This window comes from Ornithorhynchus anatinus, chromosome 2 (assembly GCF_004115215.2).
Source record: "Ornithorhynchus anatinus isolate Pmale09 chromosome 2, mOrnAna1.pri.v4, whole genome shotgun sequence".
Taxonomy (NCBI): domain Eukaryota; kingdom Metazoa; phylum Chordata; class Mammalia; order Monotremata; family Ornithorhynchidae; genus Ornithorhynchus; species Ornithorhynchus anatinus.
In genome coordinates, this window is record NC_041729.1 from 153,802,284 (window position 1) to 153,828,332 (window position 26,049).

Here is a 26,049-nt window from a genome sequence, read left to right on the forward strand (position 1 = left end):
CACCAAATCCTGCCAGTCTCACCTTCAAAACACTGCCAAGATCCACCCTTTCCTCTCCATCCAAATTGCTACCACGTTAGTACAATCACTCATCTTGTCCTGACTGGATTACTGCATCAGCCTCCTTTCTGACCTCCCAACATCTTGCCTCTCCCCACTTCAGTCCATACTTCACTCTGCTGCCCGGATTATTTTTTTACAGAAACAATCAGGGCATGTCACCCCCCTCCTCAAAAGTCTCCATTGGTTGCCTATCAATCTCTGTATCAAATACAAACTCCTCACTATTGGTTTAAAAGCTCTCCATCATCTTTCCCCTTCTTACCTCACCCCTCTTCTCTCCTTCTAAATCCCAGCCCACACACTCTGCTCCTCTGGTGCTAACCCTCTCACTAAGCCTCAGTCTCACCTATCTCGCTGCTGACCCCAGGCCCAGGTCCTGCCTCTGGCCTGGAATGCCCTCCCTTATCCAATCCACCAAACAATCACTGTTCCCCTCCTTCAAAGCCCTACTGAAGGCACATCTCCTCCAAGAGGGCTTCCCAAACTAAGCCCCTTTTTCCTCAGCTCCCCCTCCCATCCACGTCACCTCGACTTCTCCCTTTGCTCTTCCCCAGCCCTGCTACACAGTACTTAAGTATGTATACATATATATATATATATTATATATCTCTATAATTCTACTTATTTACTTGTTTTGATGCCGGCCCCCCCTCCTCTATACTGTAAGCCCGTTGTGGGCAGGGATTGTCTTGCCCTCTATTGCTGTATTGTACTTTCCAAGCGCTTAGCCCAGTGCTCTGCACACAGTAAGTGCTCAGTAAATGATTGAATGAATGAATGTAACTGTCTTCAGCACTCGGTACACTGCATTCTGGGAACCAAAATGGCTTTGCTGCTGCTACTACTACTATTACTTCTACTACTACTAATAATAATAATAATGGCATTTGTTAAGCGCTTACTATGTGCCAAGCACTGTTCCAAGCGCTGTGGGGGATACAAGGTGATCAGCTTGTCCCACGTGAGGCTCACAGTCTTCATCTCCGTTTTACAGATGAGGTAACTGAAGCCCAGAGAAATTAAGTGACTTACCCAAGGTCACACAGCTGACAAGTGGCAGAGCTGGGATTAGAACCAATGACTTCTAACTCCCAAACCTATGCTATTTCCATTGAGCCACGCTACTTCTCTAACTACTATTCCCCCCTCACTCCAAGGGTAAGAGAAACACTTTCAGAGGTCTCTAAGGGCTCTCCTGCAGACTTCCCTGCCTCAGCTCAGATGATAAAGGGACACCCCCTCTCCATACAGCCCCTGATTTCTACAGTTGTCTGCTGTGTGGCTTTGGGCAAGTCACTTCACTTCTCTGTGCCCCAGATGAGGATTTACAATCCTCATATGTAAATAAGGATTGAGACTGTGAGTCCCACATGGGACAGAGACTGTAACCAACCTGATTTGTTTGTATCCACCCCAGCACTTAGTATAGTCCCAGGCACATATTAAGCACTTAATATGGATTATTAAGTTAGGGATTATTTGCTTAATGGAAATTATGCTTAATGGAAATTATGGATTATTTGCTTAATAATCCAATTATTATGTACAGTTCCTGGCATATAGTAAGTGCTTAACAAGTACCATAATTACTATTATTATTGCTCTCTCTTCTTTGGCACCTGTGGAGTTGAATCTGTACCCTTTAAGCAATTGATATTCACCCCACCTTCAGTACTCATACCCTGACATTTCCCCTATCTGTAATTATTTCGAAGTTTCTCCCTCCATATTCTAGGCTTCTTGTGAGCAGAGTCTACCAACTCCACTGTATCATACTCTTCCAAGCTCTTAGTACAGTGCTCTGCACACAGTAAACTCTCAATAAATACCACAGATTGATTCATCCCCACAGCTGACCTTCTTCTACAGTGGGCTCATCTTCATGAGGTTCTCAGGGTAGTCGACTCACCTTTCCAGTCTTCCTCTTTCAGGTTACAGGATTCCCAGTCTGCCTCACTCTATTGTAAATGGAGATGTTCCCTGGAAGTAATTTAATTAATCAATCAATCAGTGGTATTTATTGAGCGCTTACTGTATGTAGAGTATTATTGAATAAATAGACATGATCTTTACCCTCAGTGAGTTTACAGTCTTACAATTTAAACACAGGGTCTGTAAAATGGAGAACATTAAGGCTGGGGCTGGGGGGCGGGGGAATCTACAGATCAGCAAGATAAGTCCCATGAAATTCACCTATGGGTCAGAGCAGGAAGATGCCTGTGGATTTTTCCAAATTTCTCTGTTCGTCTCTGGCCCTTGGTCCAAACGCATAGGAAGAACTTCAAAAAACATTTGACTGAACTATTTGAATGTCTTACTGAAATGAAGATAGATTTCTGGAAGGCTGAAAGGTCAGATTTGTGCTTTTACAAGGCCGTGGAAAAGATATAATTGACTAGGAATCAGAAACCTCTCTCTGTGTTCAAAAACCCTTATGGTGGGGACAGGCTGTGTGGGTAGGCCAGAACCTGCTGTGCCTGATCCTTTTAAGAGGATTGAAGGAGCACAGAATCAGCTCCCGGATGAATTTCCTCCAGGCAGATCAAAGGAACTGCTCACTCAAGAGCAGATTCAGTAAGGAAAATGCAGTTCTGCTGACCTAGTAGACATGGAAAAGCTTTTTTCTACCCAGAATGAAATCTGAAAGAGGAGTGACTAGGATTGTATAAGAAAGATTATCTCGAGCAGCCTGCACAGCTAAACATTTAGAAAAGGACTCTACTGTAACCATAATAATACTAATAATTGTGATATTTGTTAAGCATTTACTATGTGCCAAGCACTGTGCCAAGCTGGCGTGGATACAGATATGGTCCCTAATCCCCATCAATTTCACAATCTAAAGGGAGAAGGAGTACAGGTCTTGAATCTCTATTTTTACAGATGAGGAAATTGAGCCCCAGAGAATTTAAGCCACTCACCTGAGGTCACACAGCAGGCAAATAGCCAAACTGATATTAGAACTCAGGAGCTCTGACCCCCAGGCATATGCTCTTTCCACTGTAAAAAGACTCAACCTCTAAATCCTGGCTCTGCCGCTTGTCAGCTGTGTGACCGCGGGCAAGTCACTTAACTTCTCTGAGCCTCAGTTACCTCATTTGTAAAATGGGGATTACCTGTGAGCCTCACAGGGGACAGCCTGATTACCCTGTATCTCCCCCAGCGCTTAGAACAGTGCTCTGCACATAGTAAGCACTTAACAAATACCAACATTATTAAATCCTCTTGATTCTTCCTGTAAATAATTTCACCAACCTGCCCCTCCCTCCCTGCATGAAACAACCAAACCCAAGGTCAAGTATTTGTCAGACTACTGTGTCCACCTCCTCACTGGTCTCCCTGCTCCCAGCCTCTCCCCAATACAATCTGTAATCCATGCCTCTAACCCAAATCATCTTCCTGTCGGTTCCAGCTTCACAACATCACTAAAAATCCCCCCTTCCTCTGCATCCAAACCGCTACCACATTAATCCAAGCAGTTATCCTTTCCCGCCTTGGTTACTGTATCTGCCTCCTGTCTCTCCCCACTCCAATCCGTACTTCACTCTGCTGCCCGCATCATTTTCCTACAAAAATCTTCAGACCATGTTTCCCTACTCCTCAAGAAGCTCCAGCGGTTGCCCATCCACCTCCACATCAAACAGAAACTCCTCACCACTGGCTTTTAAGCACTCAGTCACATCACCTCGCTATTCTCCTACTACAACCAGCTCACACACTTCACTCCTCTAATGCTAACCTTCTCACTGTACCTCGATCTTGTCTATCTTGCTGCCAGCCTCTTGCCCACGTCCTGCCTCTGGCCTGGAACTCCCTCCCTCCTCATGTCCTTCAGTCAGTGACTCTCCCCCAAACTTCAAAACCTTTATAGAAGGCACATCTCTTCCAAGAGTCCATCTCTGACTAAGCCCTCCTTTCCTCTTCTGCTCATTTCTGCATCACCCTAACTTGCTCCTTTTATTCATCCTCCCTCCCAGCCCCACAGCACTTATGAACATATTCTATTTATTTATATAAATGTCTGTCTCCCCCTCTAGACTGTAAGCTTATTATGGGCAGGGAATGTATCTGTTTATATTATACTCTCCCAAGTGCTTAGCACAGTGCTTTGCACATAGTAAGCCCTCAATAAATAGGTTTGAATGAAAAATGAATGAATTCCTGAAACGTTGCTCAGTGTACAGCATTCATTAAACTCCATTCATTAAAATCCTTCAGTGGTTGTCTTTTTTCTTCCGCATCAAACAATAACAGCCATGGTCTAGTGGAAAGAATATGGGCCTGGGAATCAGAGGACCAGGATTCTACTTCTGGCTCCTCTCCTTTTCTGCTGTTTGACCCTGGGCAAGTCACTTCACTTCATGTTACTTCATCTGTAAAATGGAGATTAAGAGTGTGAGCCCCATGTGGGACATGAACTGTCTCCAACCCAATTAGTTTGCATTTACCCCAGTACTTAATACAGTGCCTGGCACATAGTGAGCGCTTAATAAATGTCATTAAAAAAAATCCTCACCATCAACTTCAAGTATCTCCAGCAGCTTTTTCCATTTCACACTTCTACCCTCTTCAACCTACTTCTCCCAAGCTCACACTCTTTGATTCTCCTAAACTTGCCTCCTAACTCTACTCCTCTCTTATCTCTCTCACTTCCGACTTATTGTTTCCAGAACTTCCTTTTGCTAATTCCTCCAGGCGTTGGCACTCCCCACCTTCAAAACCCTCCCCAAATCCCACCCTCTCCAAAACCCTTTCCTAATTAATTCCTAACAGCTACTTGTTGCACTGAAATATCTTACACTCATCATCAACATTCAGTGGTACAAGCCATCATTTATTCTAATTCCAGTCTGTAAATGTGTTTATGACTGTCTTCCCATTAGATTATAAAACTCTTGGTAAACAGGAAATGAATCGTGTACTTGTACTTTTCCAAGCACTCACTACAGTGGGTGGCATTCAGAAGGTGCTTAATAATTACCTTTAAAACTATGACAATTTGTATCATTTTCCTGAAGCAGTGATCACAGCAAATAGTGCCCCAGTTGTTTCTTGCAGCATCATTGCAGATAGAGTATTGTAATAATGCTAACCTTAAAATTCTAAGTACATTATCCAAAGAAGAGGATTATACTAAGGAATGGCTGTACCCATCCACTCTTTTTGTATATATTTGTACAGTTATATTTTTTATTCATTCAATCATTCAGTTGTATTTATTGAATGCTTACCATGTGCAGAGCACTGTACTAAGCACTTGAGAGAGTACAATACAGCAGTAGTCACATTCCCTGCCCACAGTGGGCTCACAGTCTAGAGTGGGGGAGTCAGACATCAATACAAATTAAAAACATAACAGATAAGTACCTAAGTGATGTGGGGCTGGAAGGGGGAAGAGAAAAAGGAGCAAGTCAAGGTGGCCCAGAAGGGAGAGGGAGAAAAGGAAAAGGAGGGAGAAAAGGAAAAGTGGGGCTTAGTCTGGGAAGCCATCTTGGATGAGATGTGCCTTCAATAAGGCTTCGAAGGGAGGGGGGAGTAATTGTGTGTCATATTTGAGGAGAGAGGGTATTCCAGGCCAGAGGCAGGACATGGGCTAGGGGTCGGCACCGAGACAGGTGAGATGGAGGCACAGTGAGAAAGTTAGCACTAGAAGAGTGAAGCATGCAGGCTGGGTTGTAGAAGGAGAGAAGAAAGGTGAGGTAGGAGGGGTGCAACATGGTAGAGTGCTTTAAAGCCGATGGTGAGGAGTTTTTGTTTGATGCAGTAGTGGATGAGCAGCCACTGGAATTTTTTGAGGAGAGGGGTTACATGTTATGAATATTTCTGTAGAAAACTGATCCAGGCAATGGACTGAAGTATGGACTGGAGTGGGGAGAGACCGGAAGTTGGGAGGTCAGCAAGGAGGTTGATGCAGTAATCCAGGCAGGATAAAATGAGTGATTGTATTAACATGGTAGCAGTTTGGATAGAGAGGAAAGGGCAGATTTTTGCTACGTTATGAAGGTGGGACTGACAGGATGTAGTGATGGATTGAGTATGTGTGTTGAATGAGAGAGAGGAGTCAAGGATAATGCCAAGGTTAGGGGCTTGTGAGACAGGAAGGATGGTGGTGCCGTCTACAGTGAACGTCTCAGGGAGGACAGGGTTTGGGTGGGAAGGTAAGGAGCTTTGTTTTGGACATGTTAAGTTTGAGGTGATTGGAGGACATCCAAGTAGACACGTCTTGAAGGCAGGAGGAGATGTGAGACTGGAGAGAGGGAGAGAGATCAGGGCTGGAGATGGAGACTAGGGTTTCATCTGCATCGGGTATCATCTGACTTCTCCAAGGGAGTGGGTGTAGATGGAAAATGGAATGGGGCCCAGAACTGAATCTTGAGGGACCCCCACAGTTAGAGGGTTGGAGGAAGAGGAGGAGCCCATGAAGGAGACTGAGAATGAATGGCCAGAGGAGTACCATGAGAGAGATGAGGAGTACCATGAGAGGACAGAGACAGTGAAGTCAAGGTTGGATAATGTTTCCGGGAGAAGATGGTGGTCCACAATGTTGAAGGTAGCTGAGAGGTCGAGGAGGATCAGGATGGAGTAGAGGCCATTGGATTTAGCACGAAGAAGATTAATGGTGACCTTTGAGAGGGGAGTTTCTGTGGATTGAAGGGGACAGAAGCCAGATTGGAGAGAGTCAAGGAGAGAAGTTTGAGACAGCAAGTGTAGTCAACTCGCTCAAGGATTTTGGAGAGCAGTGGTAGGAGAGAGATGGGACAATAGCTGGAAGGAGCCATGGGATCAAGGGAGGGTTTTTTTTAGGATAGGGGAGACTTGGGCATGTTTGAAAGCAGTGGGGAAGCAGCCATTGGAGAGTGAGTGGTTGAAGATGGCTGTTAGGGAAGGAAGAATGAAGGGGACGAGAGTTTAGTTAAGATATGAAGGAATGGGGTTCAGATGTGCAGGTGGAGGAGTTGGCTTTTGAGGGGAGGCAGGAGATGTCCTGTAGAGATACTGCTGGGAAGGATGGGAAAGTTGAAGAGGGGGCCAGGTTGGAGAGAGACTGAGGAGGGGCAGGGGCCACTTTAGGAGCTTATACCTGATGGTGTCAATTTTCTCAGTCAAGTACGTGGCCAGATCATTGGGGGCAAGGGATGGGAGTGGTGGGAGGAAGGAGGGTCTGAGGAGGGAGTTAAATGTCTGAAACAACTGCTGAGATGGTGGGCATGGGTGTCAATAAGGGTGTATATTCATCAGTTTACTTGTGCTTGCTTTCCTTCATTAAATTATAAGTTCTCCAAAGTTAGGGATCACATTTTATATTTCTCCTGGATGTCCCCCAAATGCTCAGTGATGTGCAAACCGTAGATTCTCAAAAAAACACGGTTGGCTTACGAAACTGGAGAGGAGAATCACAAAGCTGTTCTAATGGTTTTCCTATAATAGCCTTCTGGAACCCCAGAGGGATGCATTTAAAAGGCTGAAATAAATGAATAAGAATCCTTAGCTTTTCTTTGGGACCTCCTAGAGGACCAAAAGCCCTAGGAAATATATCAAGAGAATACTAACAATCATTTCTATCCCTGAACCTGAAATGGGTTACTGCATTCATGAGAAGCAGCATGGCCTAGAGGATAGAGCACGGGTCTGGGAGTCTGAAGAACCTGGATTCTAATCCCAGCTGCACCACTTGTCTGCTGTGTAACCTTGGGCAAGTCACTTAACTTCTCTGGATCTCCATTACCTCAACTGTAAAGTGGGGATTTAGACTGTGAGCCCCATGTGGGACAGGGACTCTACAACCTGATTAATTTGTATCTACCCCAGTGTTTAGAATAGTGCCTGGCACACACGAAACAGATACCACAAAAAAAAAATATAAAGTGTAAGCAAGAAAGAAAATAGAGTTCTACTTCCCTAAGTATAATGCTCTGGACACAGTAAGTGTTCAATAAATGCCACTGATTGGTTGATTTACTAGGTTTGGACCACCATGGGCTCACTGCATCCTCTCATTGTATCTGGACTGTATTAGAAGTAGCACGGCATTGTGGATAGAGCACAGGCCTGGGAGTCAAAAGTCATGGGTTCTAATCCTGGCTCTGACACTTGTCTGCTGTGTGACCATGGGTCACTTCACTTTTCTGGGCCTCAGTTACCTCATCTGTGAAATGGGGATTGAGACTGTGAGCCTTGAAATGGGGACTGAGACTGTAGAGAAGCAGTGTGGCTCAGGGGAAAGAGCACAGGCTTGGGAGTCAGAGGTCATGGGTTCAAATCCCAGCTCTGCCACTTGTCAGCTGTGTGACTGTGGGCAAGTCACTTAACTTCTCGGTGCCTCAGTTACCTCATCTGTAAAATGGGAATTAACTGTGAGCCTCACGTGGGACAACCTGATTACCCTGTATCTACCCCAGTGCTTAGAACAGTGCTCTGCACATAGTAAGAGCTTAACAAATACCAACATTATTATTATTATTACATGGGGCAGAGACTGTGTCCAACTCGATTTGCTTGTATCCACCCAGCACTTACTACAGTACACAAAGTGCTTAAATACCATCATTATTATTGTTATTGTTGTTATTATTATTAATAGAGATCCACTGTTTAGCAGACTGAAGGTCTTAACATCTGTGTACCCATCCATTTTGACAGAGGAAGAGGCAAGCTTATGAATCCAATCTCATATGCAATGGCTTACATCTGGAAACAACAAGATCAGTAAGTACCATCTGCTGTACTCCAAACACTAGTGGAATTACCCAGCTTCCCCTGGGTTCACCACGTCCTAGGGCGGACACCATAGAGCTAGAGAAAGTTCACAGAAGGCTAACCAAAGCTCTCCGAGGGTGGGGCAGATTCCATCTGTGAAAAGGCTGAAAAGATTAAGTGTCTGCCATCTGGAAACATGAAAGCTGAGTGTGGGCGTGATTAAAATTTACAAAATTGAAAGGGGTATGGATAGGGTGAACTCAAAATTGTTATTCGCAGGATCCCACAATGGAACAGGGGACACCCTTTGAAGTCCAGTGGTAGCCGGCTCCAAACAAGTTAAAGGAAACAATTTTTCATACAATAGATGGTAGTCACATGGGGTCCAGTACAGTACCGTAAAAAGTTGTAAAGGATCAAAAGAAGTTGTACAAGAAAAGTTAGTAAGCTCGGGAGTTTATAGGAACTAATAGATGAACTAATGGGAAAAGCACGGGCCTAGGAATTAGAGGACCTATGTTCTAATCCCCATTCTCCCACTTGTCTGCTGTGACCTTGGGCAAATCGCTTCACTTCTCTGTGCCTGTTACCTCTTCCGGAAAATGGGGATTAAGACCATGAGCCCATGTGGGAAATGGACTGTTCAATCTGGTTATCCTGTAGTATCTTGTACATATCTTGTATCTTGTACTCCAGCGTTTAGTACAGTGTCTGGCTCATGGTAAGTGCTTAACAAATACCATTCAGAAAAAAAAACGCTCATAATGGGCTACTAGAGGAGAAGATTAGAGATGTAAAGTGGTTTATACATAACCATTAGGAGGAATGTAATAATAATCATAATTGAGGTATTTGTTAAGCACGTACTATGCGCTAGGCACTGTACTAAACAGTGGGGTAGATACAAGATAGTCAGGTTGGACTCAGTCCCTGTCCCACATAGCACTCCCAGTTTCAATCCCCATTTTACAGATGAGGAGACTGGGGCTCAGAGAAGTGAAGTGCTTTGCCTAAGGTCACACAGCAGACAGGTGGTGGAGTGGGATTAGAACCCAGATCCTTCTGATTCCCAGTCCCGTGCTTTCATTGGTCTAATGGTTTCTTGGTCGATTTTCTTGTTCTTTGGATGAAGGTCTTGGATGACAAACTTGTGTTTGTGAAAGTGCACGCCCCCTGGGATGTGTTGTGCACCTACGCAGAGGTGATGCACATCAAGCTGCCTCTCAAACCCAATGATCTGATAGTGCAGATGTCCACTTTCCAGAGCAGCCTCAGCTGGTTTAGAAAATTCTTCAGGGTGGATGAAAGCATCATTAAGCCAGAGCAAGAGTTCTTCACTGCTCCATTTGAAAAGGATCGTCTGTCTGACTTCTATATTCAGGACCAAGAGGCCTTCTTCAATCCGGCCACCAGAAGCCGCATCGTAAGTCTGATGGAGAGCAACTGAACCTTCTTGTTTTCATATCTGAGATGAGGTGGCTTTTTTTTTTCATCCGCAGCAGTCACAAAAGGAAATTGAGGCCGTGAAGTTACATAAACTATCACATTCTAAACTGTATATTCAAATGATTTAGTACTAGATGATGAATTCCTTTGGTCACTGAAATTTCTTTTTAGGTTCATTTCATCCTCTCACGGGTCAAATATGCAGTAAAGGACAATGTTAAAAAATTTGGGATTGACAGACTTGTGAATTCTGGGATCTACAGAGCGGCTTTTCCTCTCCATGATGTAAGTTAGATGCTTATAAGATTCATATTTCCCATGTCGGAAAACCTTCATGGAATCATAATAATAATAATAACTGTGGCATTTGTTAAGCACTTATGTGTCAAGCAGTGTACTAAACATTGGGGTAGATTCAAGAAACATGGGTTGGACAGAATACCTGTCCCACATGGGTCTCAGAGTATCGTGGACTCCTCTTCTGCCTCCCACCCTCTAACTATGGAAGTCCCTCATGACTCAGTTCTGAGTCCTCTTCTATTCTCCATCCCCGCCCACTCCTTGGAGAACTCATTAGATCCCACAGCTTCAACTACCATTTCTATGCAGTTGATTCCCAATTCTACATCTCCAACCCTGATCTCTCTCATTCTCAGCCCTGATCTCTCTCATTCATTCAGTAGTATTTATTGAGTGCTTACGGTGTGCAGAGCACTGTACTAAGCACTTGGGGAAGGACAGTACAGCAATAAAGAGAGACAGTCCTTGCCCACAATGATTTCACACTCCTTTGCAGTCTCACATTTTCTCCTGCCCTCAGGACATCACTGTTTGGATGTCTACCTGATACCACGTGCTGAACATAATAATAATAATAATGTTGGTATTTGTTAAGTGCTTACTATTTGCAGAGCACTGTTCTAAGCGCTGGGGTAGATACAGGGTAATCAGGTTGTCCCACGAGAGGCTCTCAGTCTTAATCCCCTTTTTTTTTTACAGATGAGGTAACTAAGGCACAGAGAAGTTAAGTGACTTGCCCAAAATCACACAGGTGATAATTTGCAGAGGCAGGATATGAACCTATGATCTGTGACTCCCATGCCCGGGCTCTTTCCACTGAGCCATGCTGCTTCTCAAAAGAGTTTTCCTCATCTTTGTACCCAAGCCTTGTCCTACTACTGACCCCTAACTCTGTAGACCTTACCACCATCCTCCTGTCTCACAAGTTTTTAACCTTGAAATTATTCTGAACTCATCTCTCTCTTTCAACCTGAGTCTGTCACCAAATCCTGTCAGTTCTAATAGTAGTAATAGTACTTATTATGTACCCTGTGGAAAACACTGTACAAAGCACTGGGAAAAAGTATATAGTGTGGAATCAAACACTATCTCTGTCCCTTGAGTTCTACCTTCACAACATTTCTAAAAATCGATCCCTTCCACTCCATCCAAACGATAACCATTCTGGTACGAGTATCTGTCATATCCTGCCTTGAATACTGCATCAGCCTCTTCACTGACCTCCCTGCCTCCAATCTCTCCCCACTCGGGCCATACTTCACTCTGTTGCCCAGGTCGTTTTTCTGGAAACAGCCCTGTGCACATCTCCCCACTCCTCAAAAACCTCTGATTGTTGCCCACCCAGCTCTGCCTTAAAAAGAGTCTCCCTACCAGTTCTTTAAGGCACTCTTATCAGCTCTCCCCTCCTCTTTTAACTCACTTTTCTACTACAACCTAGCCTGTATGTGTCACTCCACTCAATCTACTCTACTCAATCTAGTGATCTACTCAATTGTATTTAGATCTTGCTTGTCTTCCCCTCTTGCCTGTCTCCCCACCGACCCCTTGCCCATTTTCTCTCTCTGACCTCAAACTCCATCCCCTTTCATAGCCAAGATGGCCACTCTCCCCATCATCAAAGCCCTATTAAATTCTGTCTTCTTCAAGAGGTCTTCCCTGGCTAACCACCCATTTTCCCACACTAGTCACCCTCCCTTCTGTCTTATCTATGCCCTTGGGTCTGTGTCCCTTAAGTACCTCGATACCTCACCTCCAGCTCACAGCCCTTATATCAGTATCCTTTCATTCTGCCACTCACCCTAACCCTTCTTTATTTTCATGTGTCTCCCCCATTATACTGGAAACTTCTTGTGGGCAGGGTTTATGTCTGGCAACTCTACTTCATTATACTCAAGTGCTTAGTACATGTGCCATACACACAGTAAGCCCTCAATTCATGCCATTGATTAACTTATGCAGAGGGAAATAAGAAGTTATTGGAGGAGAGGGAGGATGTGTAATGTGACTTCAAGAAGACAATCCATGCAGCAGCAGCATGTAATTAATTCAGTCATATTAACAAGTGCTTACTGTGTGAAGAGCACTGTACTAAGTGCTTGGAAAGTACAATTCAGCAATAAATAGAGCCAATCCCTGCCCACAGTGGGCTCACAGAGATGACTTGAGAGAAGCAGGAGATAAGCCAGGAGGTTGATACACCATCTGGTCAAATCATAACAGGGGCTTGGACCAAGTGGGTAGCAGTCTGGGTGGTGATGAATAGGCAGATGAGGACGATATTGGGTAGGAATTACCTCAACGATTCAGCAGTAGCTTGAATGTGAGAGTTCAAAGAGAGTGAAATGTCAAGAATGACCCAGAGGTTGTAGGCTTCTGGGGCAGGGAGGATGGTGGGGCCAATGACAGATATGGGAAATATAGAAGGAGAAGAAGATGAGTAGCTCAGTTTTAGACATTTTGAGTTTGAGGTGCTAGCTAGACATCCAGGTGGAAATTCTTGGAATGCAAGGGAAAGTGCAGAATTTTAAGTTAGAGGAGAAGGTGGAGCTGGAGAGGTAGAGTTGGGGGTGGTCTGGCTGGGGTCTCAGTCTGATCATCCAGCCAACAAAATAGCAGAAACTCTGGCCAGCTTATTTTCCATTTTCTTTCTGCCTTGCAGTGTAGGTTCAATCATCGGTCTGAAGATCCCAACTGCCCCAGTGAACGATACCTTCTGTATCGAGAATGGGCTCATCCATGGAGTATTTACAAAGAACAACCTTTGGATCTCATCAGGTTAGTGTGTAATCATGAGATGTTTTAAGGCCCAGAGGAAGTGGAAACATTTTTACACACTGCCTCCTGTTTGGCAAGGTAAAGATCTCAACACCAGTACATGCATCTGTCCATGGGATTTGGTATAAATGAAAGGATGCTGTGGTGTTGTCTAGTGTCGAGTCCTAGAAATTAGTGAATTCCCACTGAGACCCATAATAATATTAACAATAACTGTGGTATTTGTTAAGGCACTGTACTAAACGCTGGGGTGGATACAAGCAAATCGGGTTAGACACAATCTGTGTCCCATATGGGCCTCATAGTCTTAATCCCCATTTTACAGATGAGGTAACTGAGGCCCAGAGAAAGGAAGTGACTTGCCCAAGCTCACAGAGCAGACAAGTGGCAGAGCTGGGATTAGAACCCATGACCTCTGACTCCCAGGCCCATGCTCTGTCCACTGTGCCATGCTGCTTCTCTGTAGCAATGGTCCAGGACTCTCAACAGGAGAATTAAAGACTTAAGAGAAGCACCGTGGTTTACCTGATTATCTTTTATCTACCCCAGCGCTTAAAACAGTGCTTGACACATAGTAAGCGCTTATCAAATATCATCATTATTAGAATAAATGTACATGGGTTGAAATTATTGGATTATTGGATTTTTGCTGTCTTACTAGGAAGTATGATTTCTTTTCTACAGGAAATACTACGGAGAGAAAATTGGAATCTATTTTGCTTGGCTTGGATTTTACACTCAGATGCTACTCGTGGCAGCAATAGTGGGTCTGGCCTGCTTTCTCTATGGTTATTTAACACAGGATAACTGCACTTGGAGGTACGCAATGTTCAATTCGGGAGGGTATAAATTAGATAGAGTTCAATACAGTTCAGCAGAATACTTTACTGGACACTGCGGAGTTGAGATTTTCCAGAGCTTCAGAATCTTCATAAAATAAAACTTCTCAGAGGAATTATCTTTTCTGATAGAATACTCCTTTTGTTCCCTCTGCAGTAACTATGAAAAATTAAAAGTCCTCAAATTACTCAACCCAGGCTCTGCCACAATTAATGCCTTTGTGAAACCAGGCAGTGCTTTAATATCATAGGGTAATATTTTGTGTGTGTGCGTGTGTGTGTGGTAGGCAGCTGGGGGAGGATTTTCCTTTGGTCCAAAAAACTTCATCCAAGTCTCACGTACAGAAATTCAGAAACCCAAGGTTGGACCTATTGGTTTTTTGTAATCATCATTTTCCAAGGTATAAAACTGATGGGGGTGAGAGGGAGCATTTCAACTGCTGCCCCTTTGCAGTCCTCTAAGCCCCTGCCTCTCCGCCCAGTTCCCGACCTCTATTGGTCACATGAAGTTGGCTGGGAGTGTGATTATCAGCTGCAGGCCTTCCTTTGGTCTTGAGGGGCACATAACTCCTGGTTCCTTTGGCTGACTATGGCCCTGGAAATCTTCTCATCCCTTCCAGTCCTCACCCAGGCAAACCATTTCTTCTCCTCTACCCTCCCTGACTTCTCCACCCCAAGATCCCCACTTGAATCATTCTCCTTTAAACACGTACTCCTCTGGATGATGCTTTGAGGAAACCCCTTCCGTTCTCCTCTCTCACCACAGTCCACACAAGTCCCCCGGCGCTGGTCCCCTTGTTCATGCTTGTTCCTCATCCCGCACCCATCCTCTACTCTTCACCAGTTCCACATGTGTCCCTCAGCCCATGCTGGGCCCCTGCCCATGCTGGTCTCCCAACCCCGCACCAGTCTCACACTGCACTCCAGTTACCCCATTTTGCTCCATTCCCCCCACAGTCCCATGTAGGTACCATATCCCGCACCAGTCCCTCATCGCACTCCTATCTCCTACCCCATTCTGGTTCCCCCATCTCTCTCCGGTCCCCCATCCCATGCATTTATTCATTCAATTGTATTTATTGAGTGCAGAGTACTGTATTAAGTGCTTGGGAAAGTACAATACAGCAATAAAAGAGATGATCCCTGCCCACTAAGAGCTCAGAGTGTGGCGGAGGGTAGGGGGAAGGGAGGAGACAGACATCAGTACAAGTAAACAGGCATCAATATAAATAAATAAAATTACAGATATATACAGAAGTGCTGTGGGGCGGGGAGAGGGGGGAAGAGCAAAGGGAATGAGTCTGGGTGACATGGAAAGGGGTGGGATGTGAGCAAAAGTGGGGCTTTTGAAGGCAGGGAGAGTGATTGGTGGATTTGAGGAGGGAGGGTGTTCCAGGCCAGAGATAGGACATGGGTTTACCTCGAGACAGGTGAGATGGAGGCACAATGAGAAGGTTAGCACCAGAGAAGCGAAATGTGTGGGCTGGCTTGTAGAAAGAGAGAAGCCAGGTGAGGTAGGAGGGGGCAAGATGATGGAGAGCTTTAAAGTCAATAATGAGGAGTTTTTGTTTGATACAGAGGTGGGTGGGCAACCACTGGGGATTTTTGAGGAGAGGGGTGACATGCCTTGAACATACGGGTCCCCCACCCTGCACCATCCTCCACCTGTTTTTGATCCCCTCACCCACTCCAGTCCCCCACCCTGCTCTTATCCTCCACTTCACTCCAACCCCCCTCCCCATTTCAGTCTCCCACCCTGCTCCAGTCTCCCCACCAGTGTGGGGTGGGGGAATGGAGCTGGTCCCCCACCTGCTCCATTCCCCCACCCCACACTGGTCTCCCATTCCATTCCAGTTACCCACCCCATGCTGATCCCCCACCCCATTCCATGCCAGTACCCCCTCTCATTCCAGTTCCCCTACAACAATCCCCCATTCCACACCAGTCCTCCATCATTAACTTGCTCCACATCTTCCCCCCCACACCCCCACATTCCCGCCATGCCAAGTGTCACCCCAGCTCTCATGGTCCTGATCTCCCTCGGGGGCACTAGCCATCCTTTCCCCTGCCTCAGTGTCCTTGTCTTTGGTACCATGTGGTTTTGGGGGGGATTGGGGCAGTGAAAGCTGGGCTGGCATTGGCATGATATGGATGGGGCAGGGAGGGCAGGACAGTTTTGGCATGGTCGGGGGGGAGGGCAGATTTAGAACTCAGATTTTTCTGTGGAGAGGGACTTGAAGATGGTGGAAGAAAAGTGTGAGATTTTTTAAAGCCAAGAGGACAAAGCGGGCAATGATACGAGTTGAAAATAAGGCAAAGCCAGGCACAATGGGGCAGATAAATGAATTTTTAAAAAATGGTTTACCTGGCTAATGCTTGCAAAAGCAAAAGAAATTTCCAGAGCTGTAGCCAGCAGCTGAAGCCAGTATATCCCTCTGACACAAGCCTGCTGACCCAACTGTTCACTTTCTGTGCATTTCAATTTGACTTCCAAAGCCAGACTCCTTGGAGAGCCCAACTTCCCAAGTTTTACTTAGCAGTCTATTTAACAGTGTGCTTTATTTAATGTAATATAAACTACCCGTGATTCTTAGCTACATTGAAAATAGCTTTCAGAGTTCATTTTCTTTCAAAAGTGCAAAGAGTATAGTCAAAAAATTGGTTTTCCTTGCACCACTGGGCTGTGTACTGTGCTCAGCTAAAGCAACAATTTTAAAATATTGTCATCATTGTCCTGTTCTGTAAAGGGTAGGGCTATTTTTGTAAACAATTTTTTCAAGGGAAAAATCATTTTCAGACCTGAATTAATTGGGGAAAACCTAGGTTTTAATCCCTACAGTTGCTGGCAGGCATCACGCCATGCAGACCAAAGTAAAAGATGCCAAAGGTAATGAATGGCAAATCGCCTTCTGCTTGTAGTCCAGGAATATCGTGGCCTAGCTGATAGAGTCCAGACCTGGCAGTCAGAAGGTTATGGGTTCTAAACCCAGCTCCACCACTTGTTTGCTGTGTGACCTTGGGCAAGTTACTTCACTTCTCTGGGTCTCAGTTACCTTATCTGTAGAATGGGGATTGAGACTGTGAGGACCATGGGTCACAGAGATTGTGTCCAACCTGATTTAGTTGAATCCACCCCAATGCTTAGTACAGTGCCTGGCACATAGTAAGCACTTTACAAATGCCATTATTATTTTTGTTATTATTATTATTGTTAAATTCTTCTGGTCACATTTCAAGGTTTTGCACTCTTCCCCTCCAGCCCAGTCCTCATATTCCCCTACCTACCCAAGAATGCCTCAGGGTAAGCTCTGGAGTGTGGGTAGACTGGGGTTGGTTTGGGAGAAAGCCTTGCTTCTGGCCACTAGCCTGGGAGCTATTAAGACAGGCTGAGGTTTCTGCTCTTTCACTTGGTGAGAAACAACAGGACTTGTTTTAGGATTACTCCAGTTGATGCCTCATGAAGGCTCCTGCAGAGACCAGAAATTTGAATTGCAGATCCCTAGGAAATAAAAGCAAGAATAGCAGTATCTCCAAGGTGCAGCTGTCAGTCAGGCAGGCTTTTGAACCATTTAGGAGCCATGGATGAAGGCACAAGCTCATAAAATTAAAAAAAAAAACTACCTGTATGATTCCAACCAAATGGATTCCAGATGTTTCATAAATCATTTGCAACATCCATTCATTCAGTCAATCATATTTATTGTGCACTCACTGTGTGCAGAACACTGTAGTAAATGATTGGGAAGTACAATTCAGCAACAAATAGAGACCATCCTTACCCATAATAGGCTCACAGTCCAGAAGCGGAGAGGCAGACATTAAAACAAGCAAACAGTCATCAGTAGCATCAAAGAGAAGTAGTTCCATTTTGTTGGGTTGCAAACAAGAGTACTTCCATTTAATAATCATTACAAGCACTTAGTACAGTGGTCTGCACACAGTAAGCACTCAATAAATACAGTTGGATGAATGAATCATGGTATATGTTAAGTGCTTACTATGTGCCAGGCATTATTCTAAGCACTGGGGTGGATACAAGCAGATCAGGTTGGATACAGTCCCTGTTCCACATGAGGCTCACAGTCTTAATCCCTTTTTACAGATGAGGTAACTGAGGGACAGAGAAATTAAGTGATTTGCCCAGGGTCCCACAGCAGACATGTGGCAGAGCCAGGATTAGAAACAGATCCTTCTGATTCCCAGGCCAGTCAGAGTTTCCACTTGTGACATTCAAAAATTATTTAAAAAAGGCAAAACTCCCAAAGTTTCTTCCAAGTGGACCTTGAGTTGTGCTGTGGGCAAAAGTAGCCAGTATGAAAATCTGCAGTGTTATGAAATTCATATGTTCTGTTCCAATGTAGTTCACTTTCTGAAACTGCCAAGCCAGCAATTTGAGAATTGGTGCCATCCCGTACAATCCAATTTTTGATGTGTTGAAGGGGGTGGGGCAACACTGTCTGTGAACTATGCCATTTGACCAGTATATTCCTAAATTCATGATGTTATTTTATCTATTATCTACATGTAATAAGCAGGCTCACTGCCACTGTTCTTTTCTTTAAGTCAAGAGGTTTGTGATCCCAATATCGGAGGCAGTATCCTAATGTGTCCTCAGTGTGATCAAATTTGTCCATTTTGGAATCTCAACATTACCTGTGAATCCTCAAAGGTATTTCCTTTTGTGTTTGTACCCTTTATATAGGATTATGAAAACAATAATAATGCCTTTTTTGTATAGCTCTTCTTTTTCCAAAGCACATCAATTATCTCATTTTACCATCAACAAAATCCATGTTGGGTAGGGAGAGGTAGGTATTATTGTCCTTGCTTTTTGGAGGAGGAAACTGAGGCCCAAAAAGGTTAAGTGATTGCCGTCATAACATAACAGATGAGGATCAGAGTTGGGACCAAAACCCAGGTGTTCTGACTCACAGTTCCCTGCTCTTCATGTGAATTTTGATTTCTAATAATTCCAATGGAACGTTAAAATTGCAGGGGGTTTTTAAGGAACTCAAATATCTATTATTCAGTTTAATCTCACAACATCCTTTTGAGGCCCAGAAGAAAGAGGTGTGGTCCTCCTATTTTCCGGTTGAGCATTTTGAAGTACAGTGAGATTGTCACGTGTAAGCGAAGAAAGAATTAAATCCTATAGCAAACCCATTCTAGTGTCACTCGTGGGACTTGGTTGAGTGGGCACTACTGCCTATCCAAAGTACAGCCAGAAAGTTTAAGTAGCCACCTTCTCTTGGCTGGAAGAGGATGATTCTCATCTTCTCTGGCTTCACCCACTGCTGGATCCATCCATCAAGGGTTCCCAGAGTTCTCATTATCTCCCTGCTAACATGGCCCACAGCTTCCACTTCACTCTAGAGCACCATGGCTGCTCCTTCTGGACTCTGAGTCTTTCCTCTCTGCAGATGAACTGGCCCTAGTTTAGCATTCTCCCTCTCCTGCCCTTCCCTCCCTGCTTCCCTTCCTCCTTCCCTCCCCCCTTCCTTTCCTCCCTCTTTCCCTCCTTCCCTCTCTTCCCTCCCTCCTCCCTCCTTGCTTTTTCCCTCCCTCCCCCTTCCTCCCTCTCTCCTTTACCCAACACCCCCCAGCTCCCTTTCTCCTTCCTCCCTTCCCCCTCTTGCCCTCTCCCCTCCTGGCCCCCCATCTCTACCCTCTCCTCCTTCCCCTCCCCAGTCATTAAATGAATCTAGGAGAAAAGCCACTGTAATAGATACAGCTAACCCTTCACCACGGATAGAATTGGAGATCCAGGGAAGTTCTTGGAATGCACCATCAGGGAGAGAGACTAGCTGAACTCTGTCCTCTATTGGCAGGCTGGGAAGCACTCATCCTTTCCTCAGAGCTCACTTTCCACACATTCTGGGACTCGAGCAGAGTCTGGGGCCAGGACCAACAGCGAGGAAAGGAAGAAACTCAGCCTCCAAGATGGTAGCTGAAGCAACTGGGTGGGAGGTGATGCCATGGGGGCCTCCCTTCCTCACTATTCATCCCAGCCTTCATAGTTATCTTCCTCTCCCACCCTTAGAGCCTCTGGCAGGGAGCTGGATGTCAGCTAGGGTAAGTAGGGCAGGTGGAAGCCTCTTTTCCAATGGGAGGGAGCACGGCCTATTCATTCATTCTTTCAATTGTATTGATTAAGTGCTTACTATGAGCACAGCACCGTACTAAGTGCTTGGGAAAGTACAATGCAACAATAAAGAGTGACAGTCCGTGCCCACAGAGAGCTCACAATCTATTGGAAAGAGTATCGTCCTAGGAATTGGAGGACTTCAGTTCTAATCCCAGCTCAGCCCTTTGCTTGCTGTGTAACCTTGGGCAAGTCGCTTAACTTCAAAGTGCCTCAGTTTCCTTACCTGTAAAATGGGGATTCAATATCTATTATCCCTCCTACTTAGTCTGTGAGTCCCATGTGGGTCAGGGACTATGTCTGTCCTGATTAACTTGTATTTACTCCAGCATTTAGTACAATGCTTGGCACACTTAACATTTAACATTTAACAAATGTCTTTATCACCATTACTATTATTATTAGTGGTAGTATTATGCAATAGTATTTATTGAGCGCTTATTATGCGCAGATCACTGTACTAAGCACTTGGAATGTACAATTTGGCAACAGATAGAGACAATCCCTGCCCAATGAAGGGGTCATACTCTAATTGAAAATAATAATGATAGCATTTGTTAAGCGCTATGTGCCAAGCACTGTTCTAAGCGCTGGGGAGGATACAAGGTAATCAGGTGGTCCCACATGGGGCTCACAGTCTTAATCCCCATTTTACAGATGAGGGAACTGAGGCACAGTGACGTGAAGTGACTTGCCCAAAGTCACACAGCTGATAAGTGGTGGAGTTGGGATTAGAACCCATGACCTCTGACTCCCAAGCCCGGGCTCTTTCCACTGAGCCACGCTGCTTCTCTGTATTATCCGTGGGATGGGGGTATACAATTCCTAGGTTGACAGCTGGGACTAATTCTTTAGTGGAAGACATTGTATTTGAAGATAAAGGAGTTCCCAGAGACTGAGCAGTGGGTAATGCTCTATAAGAGTTCTTCCTAAGCACGTATGTAGAAACAGCCTGTCATAATCACCTTGAATAATTTCCTTATACACTTTAGGTGCTTTCTGGAGATAAGAGGGCATTGTGTTGTCTGCTGAGGTTGAGGCCTCAGATTTTCTCTTCCCAGACCACTGAGTCTGTCCATTCGGGCTCAGAGAGCCCTGTTAGCTGAGCACAAATCATAAACACTATTACAAAAACAAGTGAAGGGCATGTCCTGCAGCATGACCTAGTGGATAGAGTACGGGCCTGGGAGTCAAAAGGATATCTGGGTTAATGTGGCTCAGTGGAAAGAGCATGTGCTAGGGAGTCAGAGGTCATGGGTTCTAATCCCGGCTCCGCCACCTGTCAGCTGTGTGACTTTGGGCAAGTCACTTCTCGGTGCCTCAGTTCCCTCATCTGTAAAATGGGGATTAAGATTGTGAGCCTCACATGGGACAGCCTGATTACCCTGTATCTACCCCAGCACTTAGAACAATGCTCGGCACATAGTAAGCGCTTAACAAATACCAACATTATTATTATTATTATTATTATTATTAATCTGGGCTCACCCCTTGTCTCCTCTGTGACCTTGGGCAAGTTGCTGAATTTCTCTGGGCCTCAGTTCCCTCATCTGTAAAATGGGGATTAACACTATGAGCCCCTTGTGGGACAGGGACTGAGTCCAATCTGATTAGTATGCATCTACCCCAGTGCTTGGCACATAGTAAATGCTTAACAAATACCATCAGTAGGACAGCCCTTTCCCCATTTAAATTCATTTATTCAGTCGTATTCATTGAGCGCTTACTGTGTGTGCAGAGCACTGTATTAAGCGCTTGGAAAGTACAATTCAGCAGCAAAGACATTCCCTATCCAACGGGCTCACAGTCTAGAAAGGGGGAGACAGACAACAAAACAAAATAAAGACAAGTGGACAGGCATCAATAGCATATTAAGCCCTTCTGGTGGGGGGACAGAAAAGTATATGAGATATTTTCATGGACACAACCTGCAAAAGATCCTGTGTGTGTGAGACACACACTTGTAGATAAAATCTCACCATCAGCAACCTCAGATTTGAACCCCAGAACAGCTCCATTTCTTGCCACATCCCTCACAGAAGCATTACAAAAATTCAGAAACTCATATTAACAAAATATTTTAAGCTCCTTGAAACTCCTGATAAAACACTAAGAACGAGCAGGATCAGATTAGGGCAAAAGCCTCTGAGACTGTCCAGAAAGTCAAACCATCATTATGATTCATTCGTTCATTCGTCATGATGATACATTATGGTTCATTCATTCATTAAGATTCATCATTACGTTTGGTGGGATTTCATATAGATCAATCAGTCAGTCATATTTGAGTGTTTACTGTGTGTGGTGTTCTCTACTAAGCACTTGGGAGAGTACAGTATAACCAAGTTAATATACGCATTCCCTTGTCCACAAAGACCTTACAGTGTAAATGGAGCTCTATTACATTCCCTTTAAATCCATGGCCTAGTGGAAGGAGCGTGAGCCTGGATGTCAGAAAACCTGAGTTCCAATAATAGCTCTGCTCCTTGTCTGCTCTGTGACCTTGGGTAAAGTAACATGACATCTTTGGGTCTCAGTATCCTCATCTGTAAAATGAGGATAAGATACCAGGTTTGTAAACTCCTTGTGGACAGGGAACATATCTACCAAATCTGTTACAGTATACTCTCCCGAGGGCTTAGTTTGGTGCTCGGCACACAGTAAGCTCTCAAAAGCTAAGATTGACTGATTGATTAGTGTGAGCCTTGAGTGAAACAGAACCTTCCTAACCTGATTAAAACACTGCCTGGTGTATAGTTAGTGCTTAATACACAATATAAATAAATCCATTATCTTTTACCCTAAGAGCAGGGAAACATGTTTTGGGAGCACATAAAAGACAGGAGAGGAGGATGAAGGTAGTTAGTGCTGGGGTTTTTTTAACAATTATAACCCTGCCTGTGAGAACATCACAGATATAGAAAATGCTTTGGAAGTTATGCAATATTCAAAAACAATTAAAATGCCCAGTAGTTTATCCATCCTTTTCCTTGTGAACACAAATAAATGGCCAACATTGACACGGCACACATTTTATTTTGCAGAAACTCTGTATCTTTGACAGCTTTGGAACGCTCGTCTTTGCAGTTTTTATGGGAATGTGGGGTAAGTTGTTTCTGAGCTTTCTTCATGCTTGTTTTGAACTGAGATTTTATCTCAACATGGGAAAAGTCCAAGATCCCAGAGAAGTAGCCAAAACTCGTAAATGTGTCAGCATGTAAGATGTCAGAGTGATCTACTTTGGGGTCTTTGCTTCCCAAAAAGCAGTGGCGTAATGAAGAAGGAATAAATTAATCTTATTTATTGAGCACTTACTATATAGCGAGCACTGTACTAAGCGCTTGGGAGAGAACAATGAGAAACAGCATGGCTCAGTGGAAAGAGCCTGGGCTTGGGAGTCAGAGGTCATGGGTTTGAATTCCGGCTCTGCCACTTGTCAGCTGTGTGACTGTGGGCAAGTCACTTAACTTCTCTGTGCCTCAGTTACCTCATCTGTAAAAAATGGGAATTAAAAAATGTGAGCTCCACATGGGACAATCTAATTACCCTGTATCTACCCCAGCGCTTAGAACAGTGCTCTGCACATAGTAAGTGCTTAACAAATAGCAACATTATTATTAACAATGTAACAGACACATTCCTTACCCACAACAGCCTAGATTGTACAGTAGGACTCTATAGCAGGAATGTCATTCACGTATCTTTCTCCCACTAAGGTTACACTTGAGTAACAAGTGGGATAAGCACTTAGTACAGTGCTGTGCACACAGTAAGTGCTCAATAAAAACGATTGAATGAATTTGGTGGTTAAATCAGTCCTCAGTTACTTTCCCTTCACTCTAAGTTTCAGGTGATCTTGCATTTTTCTTTTTTTTAAAATGGTATTTATTAAGCACTTAATGTGTGTTAAGCCCTGTTCTAACACCTGGGTAGATATAGGTTAATCAGGCCGGATACAGTCCCTGTCCCACATAATAATAATAATAATAATTATGATATTTGTTAAGCACTTACTGTGTGCAGAGCACTGTTCTAAGCGCGGGGGTAGATACAGGATAATCAGATTGTCCCACGTGGGGCTCATGTTTTTTAATCCCCATTTTTGCAGATGAGGTAACTGAGGCACAGAGAAGTTAAGTGACCTGCCCAAGGTCACACAGCAGACAAGTGGCAGAACTGGGATTAGAACCCACGCCCTCTGACTCCCAAGCCCAGGCTCTTCCCACTAAACCAGGCTGCTTCACATGGGGCTCACAGTCTAAGTAGGAGGGAAAACAGATTTTGCAGTTGGGGAAACTGAGGCACAAAGTTAAGTGACTTGCCCGACATCGCACAGCAGGTAAGGGGAGGAGCTGGGATTAGAACCTAGGTCCTCTGGCTCCCAGGCCTGTGCTTTTTATCCACTAGGCCATGCTGCTTCCAGCATGTTTTCATCAGAAAGCACTCTATTTAAACTCATTTGATTGAACTAGAAGTACATACACATGGGAAGTCATTTGGGAGTGTTAAAAAGTACATGTGAAAGTGAGCTCATTATAGAAAGTCTTATAGAAGCAGCATTGCCTAGTGGAAAGAGCATGGACCTGGGAATCAGAGGCCCTGGGTTCTAATCCTGGCTGTGCCACTTTCCTGCTGTGTGACCTTGGGTAAGTCACTTAATAATAACAATAATAATGGTATTTGTTAAATGCTTTACATGTATTTATTTATATATATTTGTTTATATTAATATCTGTCTCCCCCTCTAGACTGTGAGCTCATTCTGGGCAGGGAATGTGTTTGATGTTATATTGTACTCTCCCAAGCGCTTAGTACAGTGCTTGGCACACAGTAAGCACTCAGTAAATGTGATAAAATAAATGAAAAATAAATATGTGCCAAGCACTGTTCTAAGCGCTGGGGTCGATACAAGTAATCAGGTTGGACATAGTCCATGTCCCTCATGGGGCTTGCAATTTTGATCCCCATTTTACAGAGGAGGTAACTGAGGCACAGGGAAGTTAGGTGACTTGCCCAAGGTCACATAGCAGATGAGGCTGAGCCGGGATTAGAACGCATGACCTCTGACTCCCAGACCCTTGCCCTTTCCAATAGGCCATGCTGCTTCTCCATACCTCAGTTTCCTCATCTGTATCATGGGGATTAAATCCTCTTCCCTTCTTACTTAGACTGTGAGCCCCAAGTGGAACAGGGACTGTGTCCAACCTGATTATCGTGTATCTAGCCCCAGTGTAAGTACAGTGCTTAACTAGTATTATTATTATTATTATCATTATCAAATGTCAGAAATTTAAAAGGGCCACAGAGATTGTTTAGTAATAAAATCCATCACAGTTAAACTGCATTGGGAGACTTCCAAATGTGGGCTCGGTGTTGATCTGGGCACTACACAACAGTGTCTCTGCCTTCTTGGAACAAGTTCAGAGCAGCAAGATGGGATTGAAGCATTAACATTCCACAGCTATTGCTACAGAGGACTCGCGATGGGCAGAATGCTTGCTTATTCCCTCTACTGTGGATTGCGGAGTTTCTGATAAAACTATGGAGCCATTTATTATGCTGCCGGGTAGGGTCATTATTTTCCTTTCCTCCTTCAGTTTAGCCATGTATTCGCTAGTATGAGGCAGTAAGGACATTCTAGAGAAGAAAAAGTCTCAATCAATTATAATTATTGAGCTAAATAATTAATAATTATAATTATTAGTAATACTACTTATAATTATTTATCTATGGAGAGCACTGTACTAAGTGGTTGGGAAGTATAGTTAGTAGACATGATTCCTGCCC

The 26,049-nt window shown here is 44.3% G+C and overlaps 1 protein-coding gene across 2 annotated transcripts in view; it reads left to right on the plus strand.

Annotated features, from left to right (window-relative positions):
- ANO6 (anoctamin 6) overlaps positions 1-26,049 on the plus strand; it is a 230,809-nt gene that overhangs the window by 99,954 nt on the left and 104,806 nt on the right. For both annotated transcript variants that reach the window (XM_029058181.2, XM_029058182.2), the window contains exons 4-10: positions 8,704-8,769; positions 9,893-10,183; positions 10,378-10,491; positions 13,166-13,281; positions 13,966-14,100; positions 18,684-18,789; positions 23,307-23,367. In XM_029058181.2, coding sequence (XP_028914014.1) covers positions 8,704-8,769; positions 9,893-10,183; positions 10,378-10,491; positions 13,166-13,281; positions 13,966-14,100; positions 18,684-18,789; positions 23,307-23,367 — 889 coding nt within the window. The remainder of the gene's footprint in view (positions 1-8,703; positions 8,770-9,892; positions 10,184-10,377; positions 10,492-13,165; positions 13,282-13,965; positions 14,101-18,683; positions 18,790-23,306; positions 23,368-26,049) is intronic.